This window comes from Centruroides sculpturatus, unplaced genomic scaffold (assembly GCF_000671375.1).
Source record: "Centruroides sculpturatus isolate CEXI.00-Female unplaced genomic scaffold, Cexi_2.0 scaffold82, whole genome shotgun sequence".
Taxonomy (NCBI): Eukaryota; Metazoa; Arthropoda; class Arachnida; order Scorpiones; family Buthidae; genus Centruroides; species Centruroides sculpturatus.
In genome coordinates, this window is record NW_019384498.1 from 496,962 (window position 1) to 519,643 (window position 22,682).

Consider the following 22,682-nt stretch of genomic DNA (forward strand, 5'->3'; position numbering starts at 1 on the left):
TGAACAGAAGATCTATTTAACCTTTCTCACTACTACATCTTTTTTCGTCCTTTCTCATCTTTCCCTCCTTTTTCCAAATTTGGATCTATAATCCTTTGAGTCACAACTCCAGCTTTATTTAGTAATCCTTCCGTTTTCACACATCTCCAAGTACTGTACAGTATTTGGAAATATTTTCTTTCTACTCAAAAATAAAATATGAATAAAGGTTTACAGCTTTGTGAAACTTTTTTTGAGTTTATGCCATTGAAATAAATAAATAATAAAAAATTAAAACATTTGTCGGTTTTGTTTACACGTTTATTGGGCCGCATTGGAACTTGCCTTGGGCCGCATGCGGGCCGCGGGTTGGACACCCCTGGTTTAGATCAAGAACTAAATTAATGCTGGGTGATGATCTGATAAGGCTAAAAATCATGATTTTCATTTTTATAAGATTTATTGAGCTCAGTATCCTTATTGAATAAACTTAGCACCGAATTGTCTAAAATGTATTTAACTCTTAATAAACTTTCTCACTTACCTTTTACAGACTCAGCCAATGTAGTCCGTTCCTATATAATACTTTGATCAAATATATACTTATACATATTTCAATGGCTTACTTCACAATATATTCACATTTGCATCTCATCCATTACAACAAGACAAAAATACTGTATTTACAAACCATTTTGCTGCATGAATGTTACTATTCATTTCTATATCACCACCATAATAAAGCAATCGAAAATCTCAACTTTTATTTAAAGTAATTAGAAGTGAAAATATGTCCAATTTCATTCTTCCCATAGTAGTGCTTTTATACTGTATTTTAGCCGAAAGAGGGCGATTGGCATAAAGTCCGTTCGGTTGGCGTAAGAAGAATGGCGACTGATTGTATACGTGAGCGAAAAGAAAGAACGCCAACTTTCGAAGATCGTATCGTTGAAAGAAATACTGAAATCCTAACGTTACGTACGTCAATATATAAAAACTGACGATAATTATCAGAAATTGAACAGTTTGGACAGGTGGGTATCGATTTTAAAGGGACCCGGTAAGCGATAGAGCAGCATAATTTTTAAGTAGAAGAAAAAAAAAAATCAAAACGGAGAAGTAATTTGCACAATATGTCAGACGATAGTAAACAATCGGAGACAATGAAAGGAGAAGACCAGGAACAAGAAGAAGTAAGTTGGTTATTAAATGCCGGATTTAATCTTATTTTGATTTTATTTAATTTGAACATCGTCTCGTCGTATGTGATAAGTAAATACCTCTTACGGCAGACGTTAAAAATAACGGTTAATGTGAAGATTCGTCGGTTAAGCCTAAATCTAAAAAGTTATTNGCCGAAAGAGGGCGATTGGCATAAAGTCCGTTCGGTTGGCGTAAGAAGAATGGCGACTGATTGTATACATGAGCGAAAAGAAAGAACGCCAACTTTCGAAGATCGTATCGTTGAAAGAAATACATCGAATCCTAACGTTACGCCCCTCAGTGGATAAAAAGTAACAATAATTATCAGAAATTGAACAGTTTGGACAGGTGGGTATCGATTTTAAAGGGACCCGGTAAGCGATAGAGCAGCATAATTTTTAAGTAGAAGAAAAAAAAAAATCAAAACGGAGAAGTAATTTGCACAATATGTCAGACGATAGTAAACAATCGGAGACAATGAAAGGAGAAGACCAGGAACAAGAAGAAGTAAGTTGGTTATTAAATGCCGGATTTAATCTTATTTTGATTTTATTTAATTTGAACATCGTCTCGTCGTATGTGATAAGTAAATACCTCTTACGGCAGACGTTAAAAATAACGGTTAATGTGAAGATTCGTCGGTTAAGCCTAAATCTAAAAAGTTATTTTCTAGTTTTGATCCCCTTTACTTTAAGCAAATGACTCGATTAATTGTAATTCGCTGTCGGATTCAAATTTCGTTTTATGGCACGTCAGCCTTTTGATACCGTTTCCCGACGAAACGATTGTCGTCGTCGTGATTTCAATTTAAGAAATTTGCATTTTAAAAATATGTAAATGCCATGCGTTTTTAAAATAGAAAAAGCCTTGCGCTTTCTATTTTTTGATTTTCTTTGTCTTATTTTCTATGTTAATCAGACCATTGAAATTCGTCGATATTTATAAATAGTTACACTTCTTTTTTAATTTGGAACTTTACATTACAAATAAATTTAAATATATTTATAAAATACTTCATTGTAAATATTTTATTTATTCCATTACGGTGTAATATGTTCTATGTGGTCCCCGAATTCTACAGTTGTTACTCTGATCGTGCGGATGTATTTCAAAAATTGTTTTCGGTTGCCATCGATACAAAAGGTATTTTCTGGCCTTTGAGTTACTTTTAACTTACTAAACTATGGTGACTGGATGTATCAAAGTTTTGATCATTTTTAATATTTCATTGTAGAATCAATTTTTGAATAGAGCAATGTTGTTAACACTCCAATACCCTGTTCTTACTGATTCCAAAATGTGTCGTCGGTTGGATTGTAAATATTACGGTCGGCCAACTAAACTTATTTTATTTTTTGGTCTAAATGTATAATATGCAATTGCTAAATCTGCATTTAGTTTAAGTACTTAGTTACGTAAGGATTGAATGCGGTTGTTATTTAGAAATTGCTTAATTTCAAGCTCTAATAGTTGATGAAATTGTAAGTAGTGAATTGCTCCAAATTTTATATATTTTTTAAAATTTTGGCGAAACTTTCTGCAATTGATAAATCGTGAAAATTTATGTTGTCAAAATGAGAAAGTACCATATCCAGATTTATTCTGTTATTTTAAGTATAAAAATTTTTTTCCTGCTCTTTTTATTTGCTGTGCAAGACGTGATAATGAAAAGGATTATATGTATCTTTAATAGCTAATGATTTCTTATAAATGTTAAGGCATACGTACAATGATGATTATCAATTGATTATATGAAATCAGTTTATGGTGTTATAAAAATATACTAAACACAGAAATTTTACTTAACAAGAAAAAGTTTTACTTTCAAACATTTTTGACAATATCTTCAAGTTTGTCAAATTCAGGCTATGATCTTTTAGAACACTTTTAAATTGAATAATATTTGAAAGTAAAAACCTTTTAAGTTAAGTAAATTGCTGTGTTTAATATTTTTTAACATCATAAAATAATTTAAATAATCAATTGATGATGATGATGATGATTTCTTTTAAATGAATTTAGTCTGATATATTAAGAAAAAAAAAAAATTAGAAAATTTCTATTAATGTGATAATGCCATTATAAATATAGAAATGTAACTTCTATTATCAAAAATTTTAGTAATAATAGATAACAAATATCTAAAATATTGACGTATTTTAAATAAAAGAATTAACAAATTAAGATAATACCTTATTATACTTATAATACCACATGTCAGTTGTATTTATATCATTTCATTCAATTTCACTAGTAAATTTTTCAAAAAAAAGGGAATTTAATGGAATTTTTCAAAATTGACAATTTTTAAGTTAATAAACTGTTAAAATGTATATACATCATTTGATCGCACAGGGGGTCTACAATTTGGGGGGCCTCACCCTCCTCAGGGAACCCTAGAATTGTACTGTTTCCTCTTGCACAAAATCCTTTCACTTTAGTCTTATTTATTTAATAAATCAGTATCAAATTCAAGTCATCACCATGTAAGAAACAAATAAACAATTGAAGAAATTGATAAATTTTTTCTAGTACTTAGTGATTTTATAACCCTGATGTTCTGATAATGTATTGATATCTAATTTCTTGTTTTTAATTTAATAGTTTAATTACTATTATTATATTTATATATATAAAACTTGGGTAATATCTATATACACAGAATATGTTAAGGCAAGAATCTATTTTCAACTCATTAAGGTATTTGCTTATGAATTACATTTATGCTTTATATATTTAAAGCTTATTTAATGTAGATGAGCCATATTACATCAATTTTATTTAAAGTAATTAGAAGTGAAAATATGTCCAATTTCATTCTTCCCATAGTAGTGCTTTTATATCTCATTCTAGCTTTTGAACTTATCTCTATCCAGTATAAAAACTCTTCTGAGAATAACTTGTTAAGTTGATATTCTTTTATTCATTTTCAATTATTTTTAAATTTTGTTATTAATGTATTAATGGAAAGATTATTGTAAATTAAAGTTGTTTGAATCTTTCTAAAGAAACAAAAATCATATAATGAGGGAACATATAGATGTGTGTTTGTTTAATATTAGTCTTCGTTAGAATTAATCAGGGGTAGAATTGAATGTGTGTGTGTGTATATATATAGAATATGCTAAGGCAAAATCTATTTCCAGTTTGTTAAAGTACTAATGTTGTATAGGTGAGAGTCATGCGGTACACCTTAATATTTTTGGCTGTAATAAATGTAAGACTCGGGTAAAAGTGATTTTTACAACAGTAATATTATACCTCAAAGAGTACTTCATAAAGTACAGGGTAAGATTTCTCTAAAATTTTGCCTAAAGTACTAATTATTTCTAAAATAAAAAAAATTGTGAATTGGACAGTGCAAATATTGTCGTTCAGTACCAACCAGTTACTGCTCTAAAAGGTATTAAGATCTTAATGATAATATAAATTGTTTTAGTGATTTTTATTCAAGCAAATAAAAGTACAAAATTCTTTAACAATAGTAGAGTAGTGAACTAATGCACTATAACCAATAGTAATATTTATTCGAAAAAGAGAATACTAGGCAAATTTAGGAACAAATCTTCAAAAGTTTACAATGAATGTCATTGCTTACAATTTTCACAAATAAAATAAAAAATATTTTCTTGATTGGAATATTTGATGTGCTAAACCCTTACATGCAATGCACTGTATCTAGTCTATTGAATGAACTTTTAATCCTGCTCTTGTATCTGCATGTAAAAAAAGTAGTAGTTTTTCCCTTTCTTCATCAAAAGTCCTTTGCAATCTACCTATCTGCAGAACCATATTCTTAATTTCTTATTTTTGCCAACTTGGATTTCTCTCATTTGATCTAAGCCTACTAATTTAGTTTAGATCAGGGGTGTCCAACCTTTTTGTTTCTCTGGGCCGCATTGGAAGAAGTCAAGGAGTTTTGAGCCTCAAGTATATATAATATATACTTGTGGCCCAATATACAAGTATATTTAAGGATTAACATGTTTAGATTATAATAACAAGTATTAAAACTTTATCAAGAAAAAGGATATTTTAAAAAATTACTTCTACAGACACTTTCAATTTTTACTTAGAAATAGATAAATTCATTTATTATAAAAGAGACAAACGAAAATTTATTTGAAAAACACGAATATTTGTTTTATTTGGGTCTCTAATTAATAAAAAGCGACGAAATGCCATTTTAGAGTTCGTTTTTATTCAATTAATATAATTATAAATAATATGTAGCCGAAAAAGCAGCCAAAGCGCCAAATGATATTTTTTACGTCAAACAAAAAAAAGNCATTTTAGAGTGCGTTTTTATTCAATTAATATAATTATAAATAATATGTAGCCGAAAAAGCAGCCAAAGCGCCAAATGATATTTTTTACGTCAAACAAAAAAAAGTAGCCACATTTGGCCCAATGAAGCCAAATCTTGCAACGTTGGAAGAAATACTAAATAAAGCTGGAATAAGTGCCGGAAAAAGAGGCAAAAGACAAAAGAGAAAGAAGTGCAAAAGGTTGAAAAATTACGGTTCCATATTTGCTGAACAGAAGATCTATTTAACCTTTCTCACTACTACATCTTTTTTCGTCCTTTCTCATCTTTCCCTCCTTTTTCCAAATTTGGATCTATAATCCTTTGAGTCACAACTCCAGCTTTATTTAGTAATCCTTCCGTTTTCACACATCTCCAAGTACTGTACAGTATTTGGAAATATTTTCTTTCTACTCAAAAATAAAATATGAATAAAGGTTTACAGCTTTGTGAAACTTTTTTTGAGTTTATGCCATTGAAATAAATAAATAATAAAAAATTAAAACATTTGTCGGTTTTGTTTACACGTTTATTGGGCCGCATTGGAACTTGCCTTGGGCCGCATGCGGGCCGCGGGTTGGACACCCCTGGTTTAGATCAAGAACTAAATTAATGCTGGGTGATGATCTGATAAGGCTAAAAATCATGATTTTCATTTTTATAAGATTTATTGAGCTCAGTATCCTTATTGAATAAACTTAGCACCGAATTGTCTAAAATGTATTTAACTCTTAATAAACTTTCTCACTTACCTTTTACAGACTCAGCCAATGTAGTCCGTTCCTATATAATACTTTGATCAAATATATACTTATACATATTTCAATGGCTTACTTCACAATATATTCACATTTGCATCTCATCCATTACAACAAGACAAAAATACTGTATTTACAAACCATTTTGCTGCATGAATGTTACTATTCATTTCTATATCACCACCATAATAAAGCAATCGAAAATCTCAACGATAAGTTCTATCTGGATCTCTATAAATTTAAAGCCATTTGTAAAAAATACTTTATTATAATTAATGTTTTTAATGTTCATTTATACATTTATATTATTTTTTAATTTGTTCTATGATTTTTAATTGGGTATGTTATTAATTAATTGTTGTACCAGGGGAGGCACTTATTAACTACCACGCATTGTCTTTTTTTCTTTGAAATAATGATTTTGGAGCTGAAAATGTCAAAGCTACCTACAAGACCTTCATCTATTGCCATTTTTATGCCAGCTTTGGTTCATTTTACTTTTCTCATTTTCTGCCATTTCTCTTTAAATTGAGAAAAAAGAAAACAGACCTCTTTTTTTAAAAAATTACTTTTGGTCATTACTACCTGACAGGTAAGTGGTTGGTACTGGATGACTGCCACATGGTAACATTTTGGAGATTGTTTATTGTGTACAGTTTTATATTGTGAAACTAATATGATTTATCTTAATCTAATATCACTATAGACAAAATACATTTTAAAATAAAATTAACTACTCATCCCCAAAGTAGAATTAAAGCTGCGAAAATAACTTTTGATGTGCTAAATATCAACAAAAACTTTCTCTGGCTTGTTCCTACTACCATAACCAAACAAAATAATCCCAAAAGTATATGACCTATGATGATATTCTTCTGTGTATGTCTGTAGAATGCTGCTATCTAGCCCCAGTAGCAAACAAAACTAATAATGGTCAAGACTGTATGACGCTCCCTCTTGAGTATGTCTTTATTTGCTTCGTTATTTTCCCTATTTATTTGTAACTTAATAACAATTTTTTTACATCAGATATTTTGCTGGATACAATTAGTTAAATCAGAATATTCTATTTTAACCCATTAAAGATTAGTAATAAATTTTAATTTGTGATGTATTTACAAGGGCTATTTTCTGAATAAGGTCCATTTGTGAATGAGAGTGAGAATGACGCGCGATTGCAGCAGTGTGCATGAGCATCTGCTTTCAGCATGCTTTGCGCGTGTTTAGATGCCATTTTCAGCCATATCGTCTGTCTGTGTGCTGAGCTGTAGAAGTTTATAATGTTTAAGAAAATTGAGTTGCCTGCCGACTGTAAGATACGATCTGTTATTCGATTTCAGCACGAAAGATCATGGTAACTGTCTTTTGAAACAGGAAAGGGTCTTTGTTAGTGGATTTTATGCAAAAAGACACAATCAATTCTGATGCTTATTGTGACCTTGAGAAAACTCCGCCATGCCATACAAGTTAAGCGGCGTGGTCTAATGTCTTCTGGCAGCAGGCAGCAGATTTCTTTGAAGTTGGAATTAAAAAAATTTTTGAGAGTTATAACAATTGTTTGAACAAAAATGGAAATTATGTAAAAAAGTAGATAAAAGTATGTAGAATATGGGAAAAAATATATTTCAATGATATTTACAGTATTTTTCTTCTTATTAAAAAACAGACCTTATTTAAAAAATAGCCCTCGTACTTGTCATTATATATCTCAAAAAATATTGTTAATATATTATAATGAATATTCTTGTTTATGGTAAATTAATTTAAAAATAAATAATTCTATTAATTTAGAGTTTGGTAACTAAATACTAACATTTCATATAATACAAATATGTAGCTTTCATTAGTACATAAAAAAAATTGTTTCGTCAAACAATTTTAGTGATTGTTATTGAATTTAACTATCAATGAAAGATCATAATTAATTTTTAAATCAAATAATAATGTCAGTTTCTATTGAATGATATATGCTCTGTCATTTAAATTTTATGTTTATTTTCATTAAAAAAAGGACACTAATTATTTATATTATAATTTATATAATGCATTGCTCTAATTATATAAATTGGTTTATGTAATTTATAATGTTAAGAATTGTTTTGAAAAACATCTATAACATATAACATCATTCTACTTTTTCCCTGTCTTTTAAGTATAACAAAAGATTGTGTGTAATTATTGTAAATCTTAATAAAATGATAGTGATATATAACAAACTGGTTACTATATCTCATTTCATTTCAAAATATTATTGTGTAAGCTGATGATGATCCCATAAGGATCAAAAGTACTTGTTCATTAAATTCTTATTGTTGGTGAAAAGGTTTTGTTTCCATCACTTAATAAACTAATCAAATAATTCTGTTTACATTATATTTTAAAATTTAATTTTAGGCTAATCTAAGGAAAGCTGAAAAAGAAGAAGAAGCAAAGCTGAAGGCAAAGTATCCTCAAGTATTAAGGCCTGGAGGATCTTCCTTTTTGCAAAAAAGACTTCATAAAGGAGTAAGATTTTAATGTTTATTTAAATAACAATATAATCATTTAAATATTTCTGAAAAAAGATCAGATAATTTTGGATTATAATCTGTTTAGATTTTAAAATTGATTAAATAGATCTTTGTAATATTTCTTGTTATGAATATATTTTGGAAATTATGTCAAAAATCTCATATTTTTTCCAAATATTAATTGTATATCTAATTTACCAGTGAAGATAGAGATTTTAACATAAATTATTGCAAATAAGTCATAGTAATAGTCATTTTTTTGCTAGTTGCTATATCATTAGTAAGAGCTGGATTTATATGCATTTAAAATTGCAATATGTTCATACATATGTACCTTAAAATGCCTGATATGTGCATAATGCATTTTAAGTGTCATTAATATATAATTTGTAAGTGCAAATTTTACTAATGTCTGTTATATCACACTTTTATGTTTTTCTTTTATATGGAAGTATACATATAACAATAGGTGACATGAGAAATTAGAAAATTATCTTATCACAAAACATGCATTAGAATAATCTTTCACGTACATGATACACAATGAAGTCACTTATGAATTATGGTTTCAATAAAATTTTATAACTTTCTGTGCTATCTAGTCAATCATTATTGAATTTATTTTTATATATACAATTTCTTACCAGATGTTTGAGCATGACTGGGTTAACCTAGTTTATTTCATCCTGTAGTTACAACACTGGTCTAAAGTAGTTACATACAGGGTTCCTATGAACCTGGGAAGTCAGGAATTTTCATTAGTGTTTGGAAAAAATCAGGAAAAGTCTGAATCTGTCTACTTAGCTGCCTTGTTCATTTCGTTTGTGGAATATGGCTGACCAAGTGTAGCCATCTGCAGGTGGCAAGAAGTAGTGCTGCAACCTTTATTATGAATATAGCAAAATCTATTTTTCTATCAAAACATTTTTAGTATTAGAGGACACCATTAGATGTACAAATCCGTCTTTTATAAAATTTTTGTGTCTTATGTGTATAACTACTTTCCTTATCTGATATCATTGAAACCATCTTCAAGAACACTGAAAAGATTTCTGGGGTGCTTAGTGCTGAACCTTGCACAATTGCTTATAATGAATTTTGTGTGTGTAATAAGTCTTACTTATTGTTCTATTGTATTGTATGAATATATTTTAAAATCATTCAAAATCAGAACTTTAATTAAATCACATCAAATTGTTTAATTTTTTAAAAATTTTGTTTTGATGTTTTGATAGTTAATACAAAGGTTTACTTTTACTGACAGTTGCAGGTCGCTTTTAAAACTAATGTTAATTGTTTATGTGAAGAATTACTATAAAATGCAACACTGAGGATAGCATTGCAAAACTCCAAGGATCAAACAGTTCCTAATATAATATACTGCCAGTTCAATCAGCATTTTTAAATTTTAAACATTTTGACATTTTAAGAACATTTTATCATGAATTTGAGAGAATAATCTTCAATACTCTTGATAATGTTACATGGATTAAAATTTTTCCAAAATATTTTAACCCTTTCTGAATCCCCCCACAATTATTGGTCACACTCTCAATATGATGTAAGGTGTTAATGAATTGATTTTAAAAAATGAGAACAAAGTGTGAAAATTGATAAATAATACCAATAAATTACAAATATTTTTTATTTTAATAATTTTTAGTGTAACAAAACATAATTTTCAAATTTCTCTCTAGTATATTAAAATTTTATAAAATTTATTATGGTATAAATTTATACTTTTGTAATGGACTACAGAATTCATTAACAATCAAAAAATAATGACTTTTTTCACTGTTTGAAGCCATATAATTTTATGGTTGTGGATTAATAACAAGATAAACTACTTTTATGTAATAGTGTTTGCTGAATTATTAAAAATAAAAATTAATTATAAAAAGATGAAATTGTTAAATTAGAATAAAAAACAGCTAATTAAAAATTTGTTTTAAAACTTTTAAAAGTTGAAACAGTAATTTATTAAAATGTTTGTTTCAAAATAGCTAAATAGAGCAGTAAAAATTTATAATTTAATCGTTTTTCATGTTTATAATTTTTTGTTGTATAGTAATGTTTTAAACAGTTACCTGACATTTACAGTAAAAGATATAAAACATTCCTGTTGACTTGTGGTCAGCATTAGCATTTTACATCTGTTATTACGATTTTCCTTGAAAGTACTGTACTGCAAGTGTGTTTCTCTCTTTCTCTCTTCTGTTAATTTCCTGCACGTTAATACATGGTTTAATAATTAGTTCAATAGACATAAAGTTGGGTAACAAATATCACTGACTTTGGCAAATTTAGGACTTAAAAATGGTCAACATTGATCATACCTGTAGTAATACTGTAGTATGTTATAGTTTTAAATATCAACTAGTTAGTGTGATTGATTTTTTTACATGGGCGAAAAATGCTTCATTTGAAAATTTTTAAATTTAACTTTTTGTTAAAATCAGGGCTGCAGTGTCAGTAAAAAAACACTTGATTCCAACTCCTGATAATTTTAGTAGGCCAACTCTGACTCTGGCAAAATTAAATACCAAGTAATTATGGGGGGGCAGAGGCACTCGTAGGAAGTACCCTACTCTGAACTCTGAAAGGAGCCTGGGCATTTACCCAAATACTTTTATAGTTAGTATTTTTAATATTTAACTTACATTAATATTTATTTGTATAAAAAATTAATTTTTAACAAATATTTAATAAGAGGAGAAAGGGGGCGATAAAATTCTACATCTACATATATTTGACAGCATTTGCACTTCAATTTCACACTTTCAGAAGAGTTAGTTCAACTAAAAAGTGTGCAATCTAGCTAGCTACTTCAGCCCCTTGTTCAGAAAAGAAAAATATGTACTCTGATCAATTAGTCTGGTTCATTCAGAAAAATAGAGTACTTATTTAGAGCGGGGATAATAAAGGAATGATTCAAAAATATTCAAATTCAATTGGGACAAAATAATTTAACTACTAAACACAAATACTACAAAGAATACTACATATTTAATAAATTAAATTGATGCATTTTGTATCAGAGAATATTGTTTGTTGATTTTATGCTACCTTGTGTTTACTAGATTTACATTTGAATAATAATGATAAGTGATGATAAAATAAAAAGGCTCATGTTTCATTTGTAAATTGCTTATTTTTTCATTACATTGAAGTTGTGGATCCTATTAAATATTTTTCTACAGGATTTATATACTATACTTTTTGGCACAGTCTTTGGAATGTATCAACTGTGCAAAAAAGAGGGATAGATGTACTCAATGTTCACAGTAAGTAAAATCTGTTTTATTATATCGATATTCCATACTGTAAGAAATGTGAGGGTCAGGGAATTTGGACAAAGTTTGTTAGGGAAAGTCATGGAATTCAAAATAAAAATTTGAGTAGGAACCCTGTATATATTTTTGTTTAGAGCCTTATATAAATGATGAGAACTCAGTTAATGCTCTTTTTAAGTACTTTATTTAACTAATTTAAAACAGGTTTACTGTCAATTTACAGGTTTATAGTAATGTCTCATTTTCAATTAATATCACAAACTCTACTAAAGTTTGTTTCAGTACAGCTAAAACTTACCAGTGATCAATCGGTGTTTTGACTCATTTTTTGATGTCTCATGCTGCACTGATTTAAGGATATTTCAAGATGCATAGATGCTTGAAACCATTTTTTAACAGGAACCAATTTGTGGCATATATTATAGTAAAGAATTTTTCCATCTACTTCAATTAATTGTGTAGGATTCAAACAGCAAAACCTAATACTTTCTTAGCAATTAATTAAGCATTAGTTTTTGCTGTTTTACGCATATTATTGGTTGAACCAAACTTGATATAACACAATCTTTTCTGTGTATGCTTCATATGCAAATGTTTGGCTACTTTACTCACAAGATATACCTTCTGTATATTTACTTAAATATAAATAAACATGATATTTACACAATATTTGAAAGATTTAAATTTAACATTATTAAATTAATATAATAATTACAGTAATTTTAATCAAATTACTTCAATTTGATTAATAAAGATTTTGAGAATTTGAAAAATGGAAGATTTTCATTGCAATGCACAATGTATTCATTTGTGAGACTTAGAAGAATTTCATTTGACCTATGAGAATGCAAGTTAAATGGTTCAAATTTAAAACATTTGGATTTGTGCACTCATCTGTAATTGTATAGTGGAGTGATATTTCTTTTGTGAATAGAATTGTCACCCAGCTGGCATTGGGCCAGTTTGACCGGCAATTTTAAATCAAGACTGACAATTGGCAAAATTATTTAAGTGTTAGCAAAACAGTTTAAACAAAACTATATTTTAATTGAAAAATATTATATAAAATTATTTTAATATTCAGTAAGTTTACTTATAATGATAAAACAACTTTCTCGTTATAATTATGAAAATCTTTGTTATGACTCGCACATGATGCTGCATTACATTAAATTTCCAAATGTGATTTATGCTATTCTAAGTAAATATACTTATTCTAAGTGTACTGCTGTTTTGAGTTTTAAAAATTGATTTTTAAAGATAAGTCAGTCTAGATATTTGTCTGATTCTTCTTTCCTTGGAGAAAATATTCACACAATTGTACATTTATGAAAACTTGGCTCAAATAAATGAATTCAAAAATTGCTCATGATGATATTTGTATAGCTTGTTGCATCATTTGCTGAACATCATTTAGTGTTAAATACAATGGAATTAAAGTATTTACAAGGTATGTCAATTACAAGAAGTGTGAAAAAAGAAGTGTACCTTCTCATTTACTTTTCCCCTCCCCTGGTCATTGCATTGGCCAGCAAAGCCAGTTTCCAAAGGTGGCAACTCTACTTGTAAACTGTGTTTGCAAAAAAGATTTGCTGCACAGATAGCAGAAAAGGATTATAGATAATTTGAAAAAATAGCACTTTTAATTATGCAAACAAACTATAAAGTTTATAAAGCACCTATCTAGTCCCAAAATTGGTCAAATTGCAAAATTTGCAGTAAAAATCATAAATGCACATAAAATATGCATTATCAGACAACCGTAATTTGTTCTTGGACCCAAGTTGTGTTTATTTCTTGGTTTCATTATCATAGTGTTTAAGGAAAAGAATATGCAAGTGCATACAAATCCAGCCCTTAATCATTACTGTAGTAATGTTGATTTCATTAAACAAAAATGTTTCAGTTACTGTTACAAAATACTGTGTTCTTGACTTAACAGGCCTTGGATTTAAAAAGTAAACTTTTTTTGAACTAGTCTGTAATTCATGCTTTTAACTCGTAAAAAATAAGAACTTTTCTATTTGTTTTTGAAAGTTTGTTATCAAAATTTTAAATAAAGCATTTTAAGGAGACTAAATTTTCTTTCAAAAAAACCTTATTTCACTTTACCTATAAATAGTAAGGGTAAAATTTTGATACCAAAATTTCTCTTGATTCTGATTCCGGTTCTACTGAAAATGCCAAATTTCGATACAATTTCGATTGTTTTGAATATTTACAAAAGTTTAGTCTAGTTTAGAAAAATTAGATTTACATTACAAACATGGTCCATTCATTCATTAATTAATAAAAACCAAGCTTAAGAATGGAAAATGATTGGGAAATTCGGAATCATCTTTTAAAAGAAACTCGAAAATTCTCCATTTATAGGTGGATATGATACTTTTATTGTATACTACAAAATAACTTTGTAATCTTATTTCAGATAAAGTTAATATTGCAACACTACCCTCAAAGAACTTACAGTTAATACCCTTTTACTCAAAGAATTATTCCATCATGTCATCTAGGGTTGCCATCTTTGAAAACTGCTTCGTTGGCTGATGCCCTGACCGGGGAGGGAGAAGGTAAATGAGAAGAGCACTTTTTTCTTAATATTTCTCACAATTGGTATGCCTCGTAAATGAATTATTCCATCATATTTAACACTAAGTGAGGTTTGGCAAATGATGCAATGTGTTGAATAAATGCCATTATCACGAGTTAACCAAATTTTGAATTCATTCACTCGAGCCAGGTTTTCCTAAATGTACAATTGTGTGAACTTTTTTTGAGGAAAAGAAGAATCAAAGAAATGCCTAGACTGATTCATCTTGAAAAAAATCCAGCAACAAGTTGTTTAACTTTCCTGGCAACATTTGGTGGTGCCATCTGTTATGATATCGTATTAAAAAACTTATATTTTTAATCATCAACAAATGACAAAAAGTTTAATTTTAAGGATAGGGATAGTTTTTATAAAAAAAATTGAAAGGATGATAATGAGTACAATCGTCCTTAAGTTCGACCCAACTGGAGATACACACAAACCCCTTTATCTCCTCACCCCCTTGAATTTTAATCACCAAAATTTAATAGCATCAATCCCCCTAATAAACAAATGTTATTGGAAAATTTCAGAAATCTTTGACAAAAAGCACAGGAGTTAAGCTTTGGAGACGGTGAACAAAACTGTGCCTTCCATACACATACACATCCATATATATAGAAATAACCCCCCCCTTTTTTCTTGAAGTTTCAAGGTCCTGAGTCAAAAATGTAAAAATCTTGCATAGTCATTTTTTGACCAATCACCATATAAGAACCAGGAAAGTAAAATCAAATTTTTAAAACTCAAAACAGCAGTAAACTTAGTGCAAACAATTAGTTTTACTTAAAATTGTGCAAATCACTTGAAAATTTAACATATTACAGCATCATCTGTGAATCATAACAAAAACATTCATATTTGTAATGGAAGTCATTTTATCATTAAAAAACATTTCTATATGTGCTAAAACTAATTTACTGTAGTTAGAACAACACCTTAAATACTTTTTTAGTAAGACTTTATTTAAACCAGTTTTTTTGACTTTATAGGTCTGGGTCAGGTTTAAGAAAAAAAATTAAAACTGTCTTCTTAAACTTGGTGCAGACCTATGAAAAGTGATTGCAAACTTTGGTTGAAATAAATTAAAGGATTGTTGAAAAAGGTATTTAAGGTGTTGTTCAAGAGTTTTATCATTATAAGTAAACATAATAAATATTAGAAACAATTTTATATAATATTTTTTCAACTAAAATATAATTATTAATGACACTTAAATATTTTTGTCAATCACCAGCTTCAATTTGAAATTGCTGGTCAAGCCAAAATACTGGCCAGGTGGCAAACTAATGTCACCCTATCTCCCCTAAAATGAAAACAGTTAGTACTGACAGAGTGCAATCTCTTGTCACTGATTACGTGAAAGAAAAGTCTGCTGTGACAGACATCGCCTTGTATATGGGTGAAGTACTCTCTGCTTTGCCAATGTGAAAGTTTACAATGAACTAATACTTAATTGTTAATATCATAATTATAAAAAGTTTTTAATCTTCGACTGAAACAAATAATTAATTTTCTTGTTAAATGTGAAAGAATCGGAAATTGTGATGAGATTTGCTTGATTCCAATTCCAATACTTGGAAAATGTCTGATTTTTTCAATTCCTGATTCTGATTAATTGTCCCATCACTGCATATAACAAAATATAGTAACAATTGACAGGATATTGTTTCTACAATCCAGTATGACAAAACATAATTATATTTATTGAACACAATTTTTTTTTAACTAGTTATATTATTTCAATTGTAAAATTATCATACTATACAATTAATATTTATAATCAAATTGCTTAATACATTGTATAAGGCTGTGTGCTAGCATCCAGCGTACATGGGTGCAATAAAAGCTTTCTACATATGTAGTACCATGTCACTAGTTCCTTCCTGTCCAGTATAGTAGCATTATAGCAGTATAGCAAATTTTGTTGCATTGACTTGGTTGAACATCCTTGAAAGTTGTTTAGGGATGTTGCATACAAATTTTTCAAAAAATGTCATGCAAAACATGATATTTATTTTAAAAAAGACAATAATTGGGTGATTTTCATCATTTATATACAAGATAGTATACTGTTCAAAATTTTTTGAGTACAATAGAAAGAACCCACATTACTTGTTTTTCTTATATCTTATATACAACAATAAATTTTTAAAAAATTATATGGTGGGCATAAGAATGATTCAGTACTAACTTTAGAATTTTCGACTTTGATTCTTTATACTGTATAAAATTTAATGCCTATTAATTATATAATTAATTATAGGTATATATATACAATACACATTGTTTTTTAATTATATATTTAAATAAATAAAATATATATACAGGTAATTCATTTTAATCACTCCAGTGGAATAACTTGAAAAATATGCATCCTACAAAAAATCATTGAACCAAAAATGTCAGACATTAAGTGGTTACAAGATGAGGCTATTAGTTTTATTATAGATGGTGCTACAATCAATGAAAATGCAGTAAACTTCATTTCAATCTAAATTTGCAAATTTCTGATTCTACATAAAAAAGCAAACTTTTATCTAGAATATCCACTCATCAGTGAGTGACGACTATAGTCGTCAAGGGTGATCGTGTGGCAGTGGTGAGGGACGACTATAGTTGTCAAATTCTTTTGAAGGGTATTGCCAAAAACTAGCCTAAAACTACCATGAAAAAAAATTCACATAAAAAATGAATTATGTAACAATAAAAAAAGACTTTTCTTTACTAGACATAACTGTTTACAAAATCTTTTTCCGAAACAGTAATGAGAAAAAACACGTGGAAAAATACTTTAAAAATTTCCCATGTTTATTCTCCACTACTGGGGGTAGAACCATACCCGACTAGTCCACCATTGAAAGAATATTTATCAGAATTTACGAATGTTTGAGGTTTTATGTGGTCGTCACAGTGTGCACAATTAAATCTGTGGATATCTGTGAAGTTCATTGAAAAAAGGAAGAAAAATACTAAAAGCATTATTAGAAAACTATTATTATTTTGTGGAAAAGAATAGTTCATAATTTTTTTGCTTTTTATTCAGTTTAAATTATGTTCTTCATATGCACAAACCTCTTCTGTTTCCACATTCAACAGGTTTCTGTCTTACAGTAAAATTTAACAAAGAAAATTGTTCCATTCCGAATAATTTTTTCATTTAGGCAGGTTTCTGGTTCATTCAAATTCTTTTTTACACTTGTTTTATTATACTGTTTTTTAATTAAACCAATCAAAACTGTGTGTTTAAAATTTAAAGATATATCAGTTATTGTTATATTACACTGATGTCCAAACTTAAAAGCAACAAATGTAACAAACACAAAATCCATGCAAAATGAACACCATGAAACATGAGTAGCTGAAACTTACATCAAATATAAATCAGCAACAAACTATCATCTTATCACATAAGTGTCATGCAAATGAAGCACTACAACAGCACACTCGTATGATAAAATGTAATGTGCATCAAATTTGTAAAATGTAATATACATCAAAATTGTTTCTAACAAACCGTCACATGTTAGTATCACTAACAGCAAGAAAGTGTTCCTGGTACATCAGTAGCTTATTAGGCATACCTCAGAGAAGACACTTGGGTGATTCATTGTGATGGAGGACTATTCATTTCTGCATTTTTTGCCATGTACGTGTGTGTGTGTGTGTGTGTTGCTTTAATTTTGGACACAAGTGTATTAAATATAATAAAAAATAAATATCGACCACAAACAATCCTAGAAATTTTTGTCTGACCTGTTAAGTTGGTTGCTAGCAACCAGGTTGGAAACCCAAGAGACAACAGATTCTGATGGCAAAAGAAACTATACTAATTTGAGAAAAAGCTGTTATTAGAATTAGTTTCAAAATACCTTGACATTTCATTAACCTAGCATCGTCGGCCAATGCAAGTGCCAGTTTATCGAATATGCTGACATATTTACTGATGGAATTTTTTTCCGATTCCCTGACATAATGTTACATATCTTTGCATGTAGAACTGTATAAATCTGCCTTTTATGATTGTTTAATTAACACACCATTTCAATTTTTCCAGATTATTCCTACCTTTGATTAGTATGAAACAAGAACACACTAACTAGAATCTTACTTTGGGCTTTGTACACTTTATCTATATCTATATTCTATATATTTTACATAATAAAAGCAAAATGTTCTGTTCTGTCACTGCCAAACAAAACTAACACTTTACAAAGAAGTGCCCAAAATAGAGACTTGACTCTGACTGCCTGAATGAAATATAACCAAATTAATCAAAACAGACAGTACTTCATCCACACTTTCTGAAATATTATGTTTCAATTGATTTGACTTTAATTCTAATTAATTTCAATTTTATTTTTAGTTTTGGTATAAAGGTCAGAGCTATAAATTTTAATTAAATATTTTTAAACTTAATTATTATTTTTAGTTTTAATTAACTGGCTACCTAGTTACATGTATATATATGAATATCCAGTGCACCAATACTGCCCAAAGACGAGTTTGACATGCTGGCTTATCAGTTTGCCGACATATCAGATGCTGTGTTAACGGAATTTCACCATATAAAGAATACTTTTTAAAAAGCAGTAACAAATAAACAAAAACAATAATCTAGAAGATGATAGAGAAAATGTAACAGGTATTGTGGAATTCCACGATCACAAAATTGTAAACAGTTGTAATTTTTATATAAAAATTTATAAATATTGTAAATATCAAGTCACTATTTAATCATTTATGATCTAGTTCTTTATTTTCAACTTTTTGAAAGATCTTAAAATTATTATAAAAAATCATAAATAGATTCTTGTTGTATTACAATAAATGTAAACAGTATATGTTAACATGTAATTCAAAAATTAATTCACTGAGTTAACAGATTTAAATTCAGAATTAACATATGGTGAATACTTAGTTAAACTAAACTTATAATTTAAATATTATTCTAGATTTAATTTGATGGAATATAGCCATTAAATTTTTAATTATTTTCAGTCAAATTTAAGAAGGAATAATAATTTTAAAATTGTGAAAAAAAATAATTGATGTATTTTATTTTCATTCAGATAAAATATAACTGATTTTATTTGTAGCAGAAATACTTTGATTCTGGAGATTACAACATGGCTAAAGCAAAAGGTCAGAAGACACGTACTCCATTATCAGCCATGGCCCAACAACCAACAGGAGAAGCTATTCCTACTCCAGACAGTTTGCCAACTAGGAAAACATCACTTGTACAGAGTAAACTCGCAACTGGTTTATCATAAATTTAATGTCATTAAAAGCAGCTCCCCAAATTGGTGGAAATTTTTCTCTTCCCAATTCAAAGACTATTTAGGACCCGTAAATATTGATAACAATATGAAATATGATGATGTATGTTATCCATTGCTTGTATATCAAAGAGACTTTTATTAAGGGTGAAATATTCTAGCATTGATTTCCCAATGTTATTTTAGTGAATATGCCCTTAGGGAGAACATGGTTCTTCAATTTGTGCACGTATAATTGTGTGTGTAAAAGTCATGACAGCCTTTATCCTGTTAATCAGAATGTGTCTGTGATAGTATTGAACAAGCAGAAAGATATACACAGAACCATGGAAAGCACTTTTCTCTGAATTATGCCAAATTTCCTATCTGAAACTTAGAATTGTTATGATTAAACATTAGAAAATTGCTAGATTCATATTAATGGTTTAAAAATAATAGCTGTTAATGACTTTCACAATTGTTAGAAAACATGTTCCACTACCTTTGCTATCTTTACTAATACATATTTAATTTTTGATATTTGTGTGAGTATTTCAATAATTACCTTCCTGTCCTTGATGCAGTTAATAGAAAAAAATTTTTAAAATTCTGTTTATGTATGTGGTACATTAGAGTTAAGTCTTTGTATTTCCAGTTAGTTTATTTTTGGGGAGTCTGGAATGGGAAATTTGTGTACTTTGTAAATAAAGGTCACAGTTTTAATCTGTGTTATACTGTGTTGAAAATTTTGTTTTTAAATTTAAAATTTTAGTTTAAATTCAGTTCAAATATACATATAAATGAAATTATTTTTATAAATCTGTATATAACTGTGTAATTATAAAAAAGCAGCTCATTTTCTCTTCATTGTAAGTTAACAGGCAAAAAATATGGCATTCTACAGATTAAATGATTTCATTGTTTTGTAAAATATATAATTATTAAATTTAAAGAAGTAATGTATTAATTATAATCAAACCTATTAAATTAAGACAACTGAACTAGAAAACCAAGATTTTTCAGGTTATTTTCTATTTACGTAGAAACCAGGGAATTTTTAAAGAATTCATAGAACTTTTTACATGAAATTGTTTTGATAAATGCTTCTTAGTAAAATTGTTTTAAATCATTTAGGATATAACCTAGTCTAATCACTTCACTTTCTCTAAAAAATAGAAAACAAATATTTTAAGTAACTTTGTAATTATTAGTTGCTCTAACACAATGATTATGCCAAAGTTGTATTGTAAAATTTAATCAAGTCACTATAAGTTTTTTAAGTGAATGTTAATTTTTACGTATTATTTTGCCAAATATTTCTAAACCAGATTTAAAGTAGTTGCTAAAATAATTGCATAATTCTTAGCAAATTGTAAAATTATTACTTTGGAATTGATTTAAATGGACTATTAATAACACGAATTTCAGAACTTATTGCTGGATTTTTTTAAACTTTTCCAGCTTTTATGAAAAAAAATTATATTAATCATAATAAATAAAATTGTGTGTGTTGCCATCTGTTATGAGATTTTATTATAAACTTTTTATATTATTAATTATTATAGAATGGCAAAAAGCTTAATTTTGAGGGTAGAGATGTTATTTAACATCTACAATTTTTTTTACAAAACACAAGTAAAAACTTCATTAAATCTGATTCCTCTTAAGATATGAAGCATGCTGATCCCCTCTATCTTTCCACTCCTTTGGTCTTTTACCACCAAAATTTAATAGCATCAATGCCCCTTATACACAAGCTATATGTCAAATTTCATTTTTTAATCCTGAGATTTAATGAAATAGACACCAAAACACACACACACACCGCCCATGAAATTTTTTCCTCTACTTTTTTGGGTTTAGTGGATCTCAAAACATGGAGATTTGCAAAAAAGCTGAGAGTGAAATTTGACACAATTCCAATTCTTTCCCTTGTAATGCATAACAAAACAATGGTTTAGAAAGGCATATAATAAATGTATCAATATTTTTTTGTATCATATAACAATGATAATCAAGAATAGCCAGATTATTTTCTAAGTTTTTAATGTTAAATGTTAATTATTAAAGATGATAAATGATGATTCCAAATATTGATTGTTTTACTCTCATCATCATATCAAACTTTGATTAATTGTTTTATGCTACTAATGAATGTTTGTTCCATCAGTGATCATAGGTTTCCTTGCAGTAGTTTTAATTAGATTCACATAAGGATGCTTTCATGCTAATGGTAGCACAATAGTAAATATCCAAGTTATATGGATTAAATTTCAGTTCATCTGAAAAGTTTTCTTTTTTCAAAAATGATACTATACTAAAATAGATCATTTCTTCCTCTCTTTTCATAAATATTTTCAGTTTCCTTTTTTTATTATCTGTTTTTTTTTATCACAGTTGACTGATTAAAACTAATTCACTTAATCTCACCATGAAGAACAATACAATATTCTTTTAGGTGTTATTCCTATTTACCTGAATTTCTACAATACATAGAATTTCTTATATTGTAATCATGCACTTTATTAATAGCTTACATTTTATTTAAATTGCTATTTTCAGCCCTTTTATCTTTATTAGATGATAGGCAGATACAATGAAGAGACTATATTATAAAATTATGGTTTAAAGCAACATCTATCTTTCCATGAAGCAGCAACACTTCAGTTTCCAAGAGTGTTGTATAAATTTTGGTTTCTATTATATTTTTGAATATATATATATTCCAAAATATACTAGAAACCAATAATATATAATAATAATAATAATATATAATTGAATA

At 28.2% G+C, this 22,682-nt stretch overlaps 1 protein-coding gene across 4 annotated transcripts; it reads left to right on the plus strand.

Moving 5' to 3' along the window:
- The first annotated feature begins 989 nt into the window (after window positions 1-989).
- LOC111621978 (cAMP-regulated phosphoprotein 19-like) lies at window positions 990-21,413 on the plus strand. Of its 4 annotated transcripts, none has more exons than XM_023364266.1 (3): window positions 990-1,172; window positions 8,641-8,751; window positions 19,739-21,413. In XM_023364266.1, the coding sequence occupies exons 1-3, from the start codon at window positions 1,113-1,115 to the stop codon at window positions 19,913-19,915; spliced, it is 348 nt and encodes a 115-aa protein (XP_023220034.1). In that variant the 5' UTR covers window positions 990-1,112; the 3' UTR covers window positions 19,916-21,413. The 4 variants fall into 4 exon arrangements, with proteins under 4 accessions (XP_023220034.1, XP_023220037.1, XP_023220035.1 ...); XM_023364269.1 differs by having other exon boundaries at window positions 19,742-21,413; XM_023364267.1 differs by lacking the exon at window positions 990-1,172 and adding an exon at window positions 1,350-1,689.
- The last annotated feature ends 1,269 nt before the right edge of the window (window positions 21,414-22,682 follow it).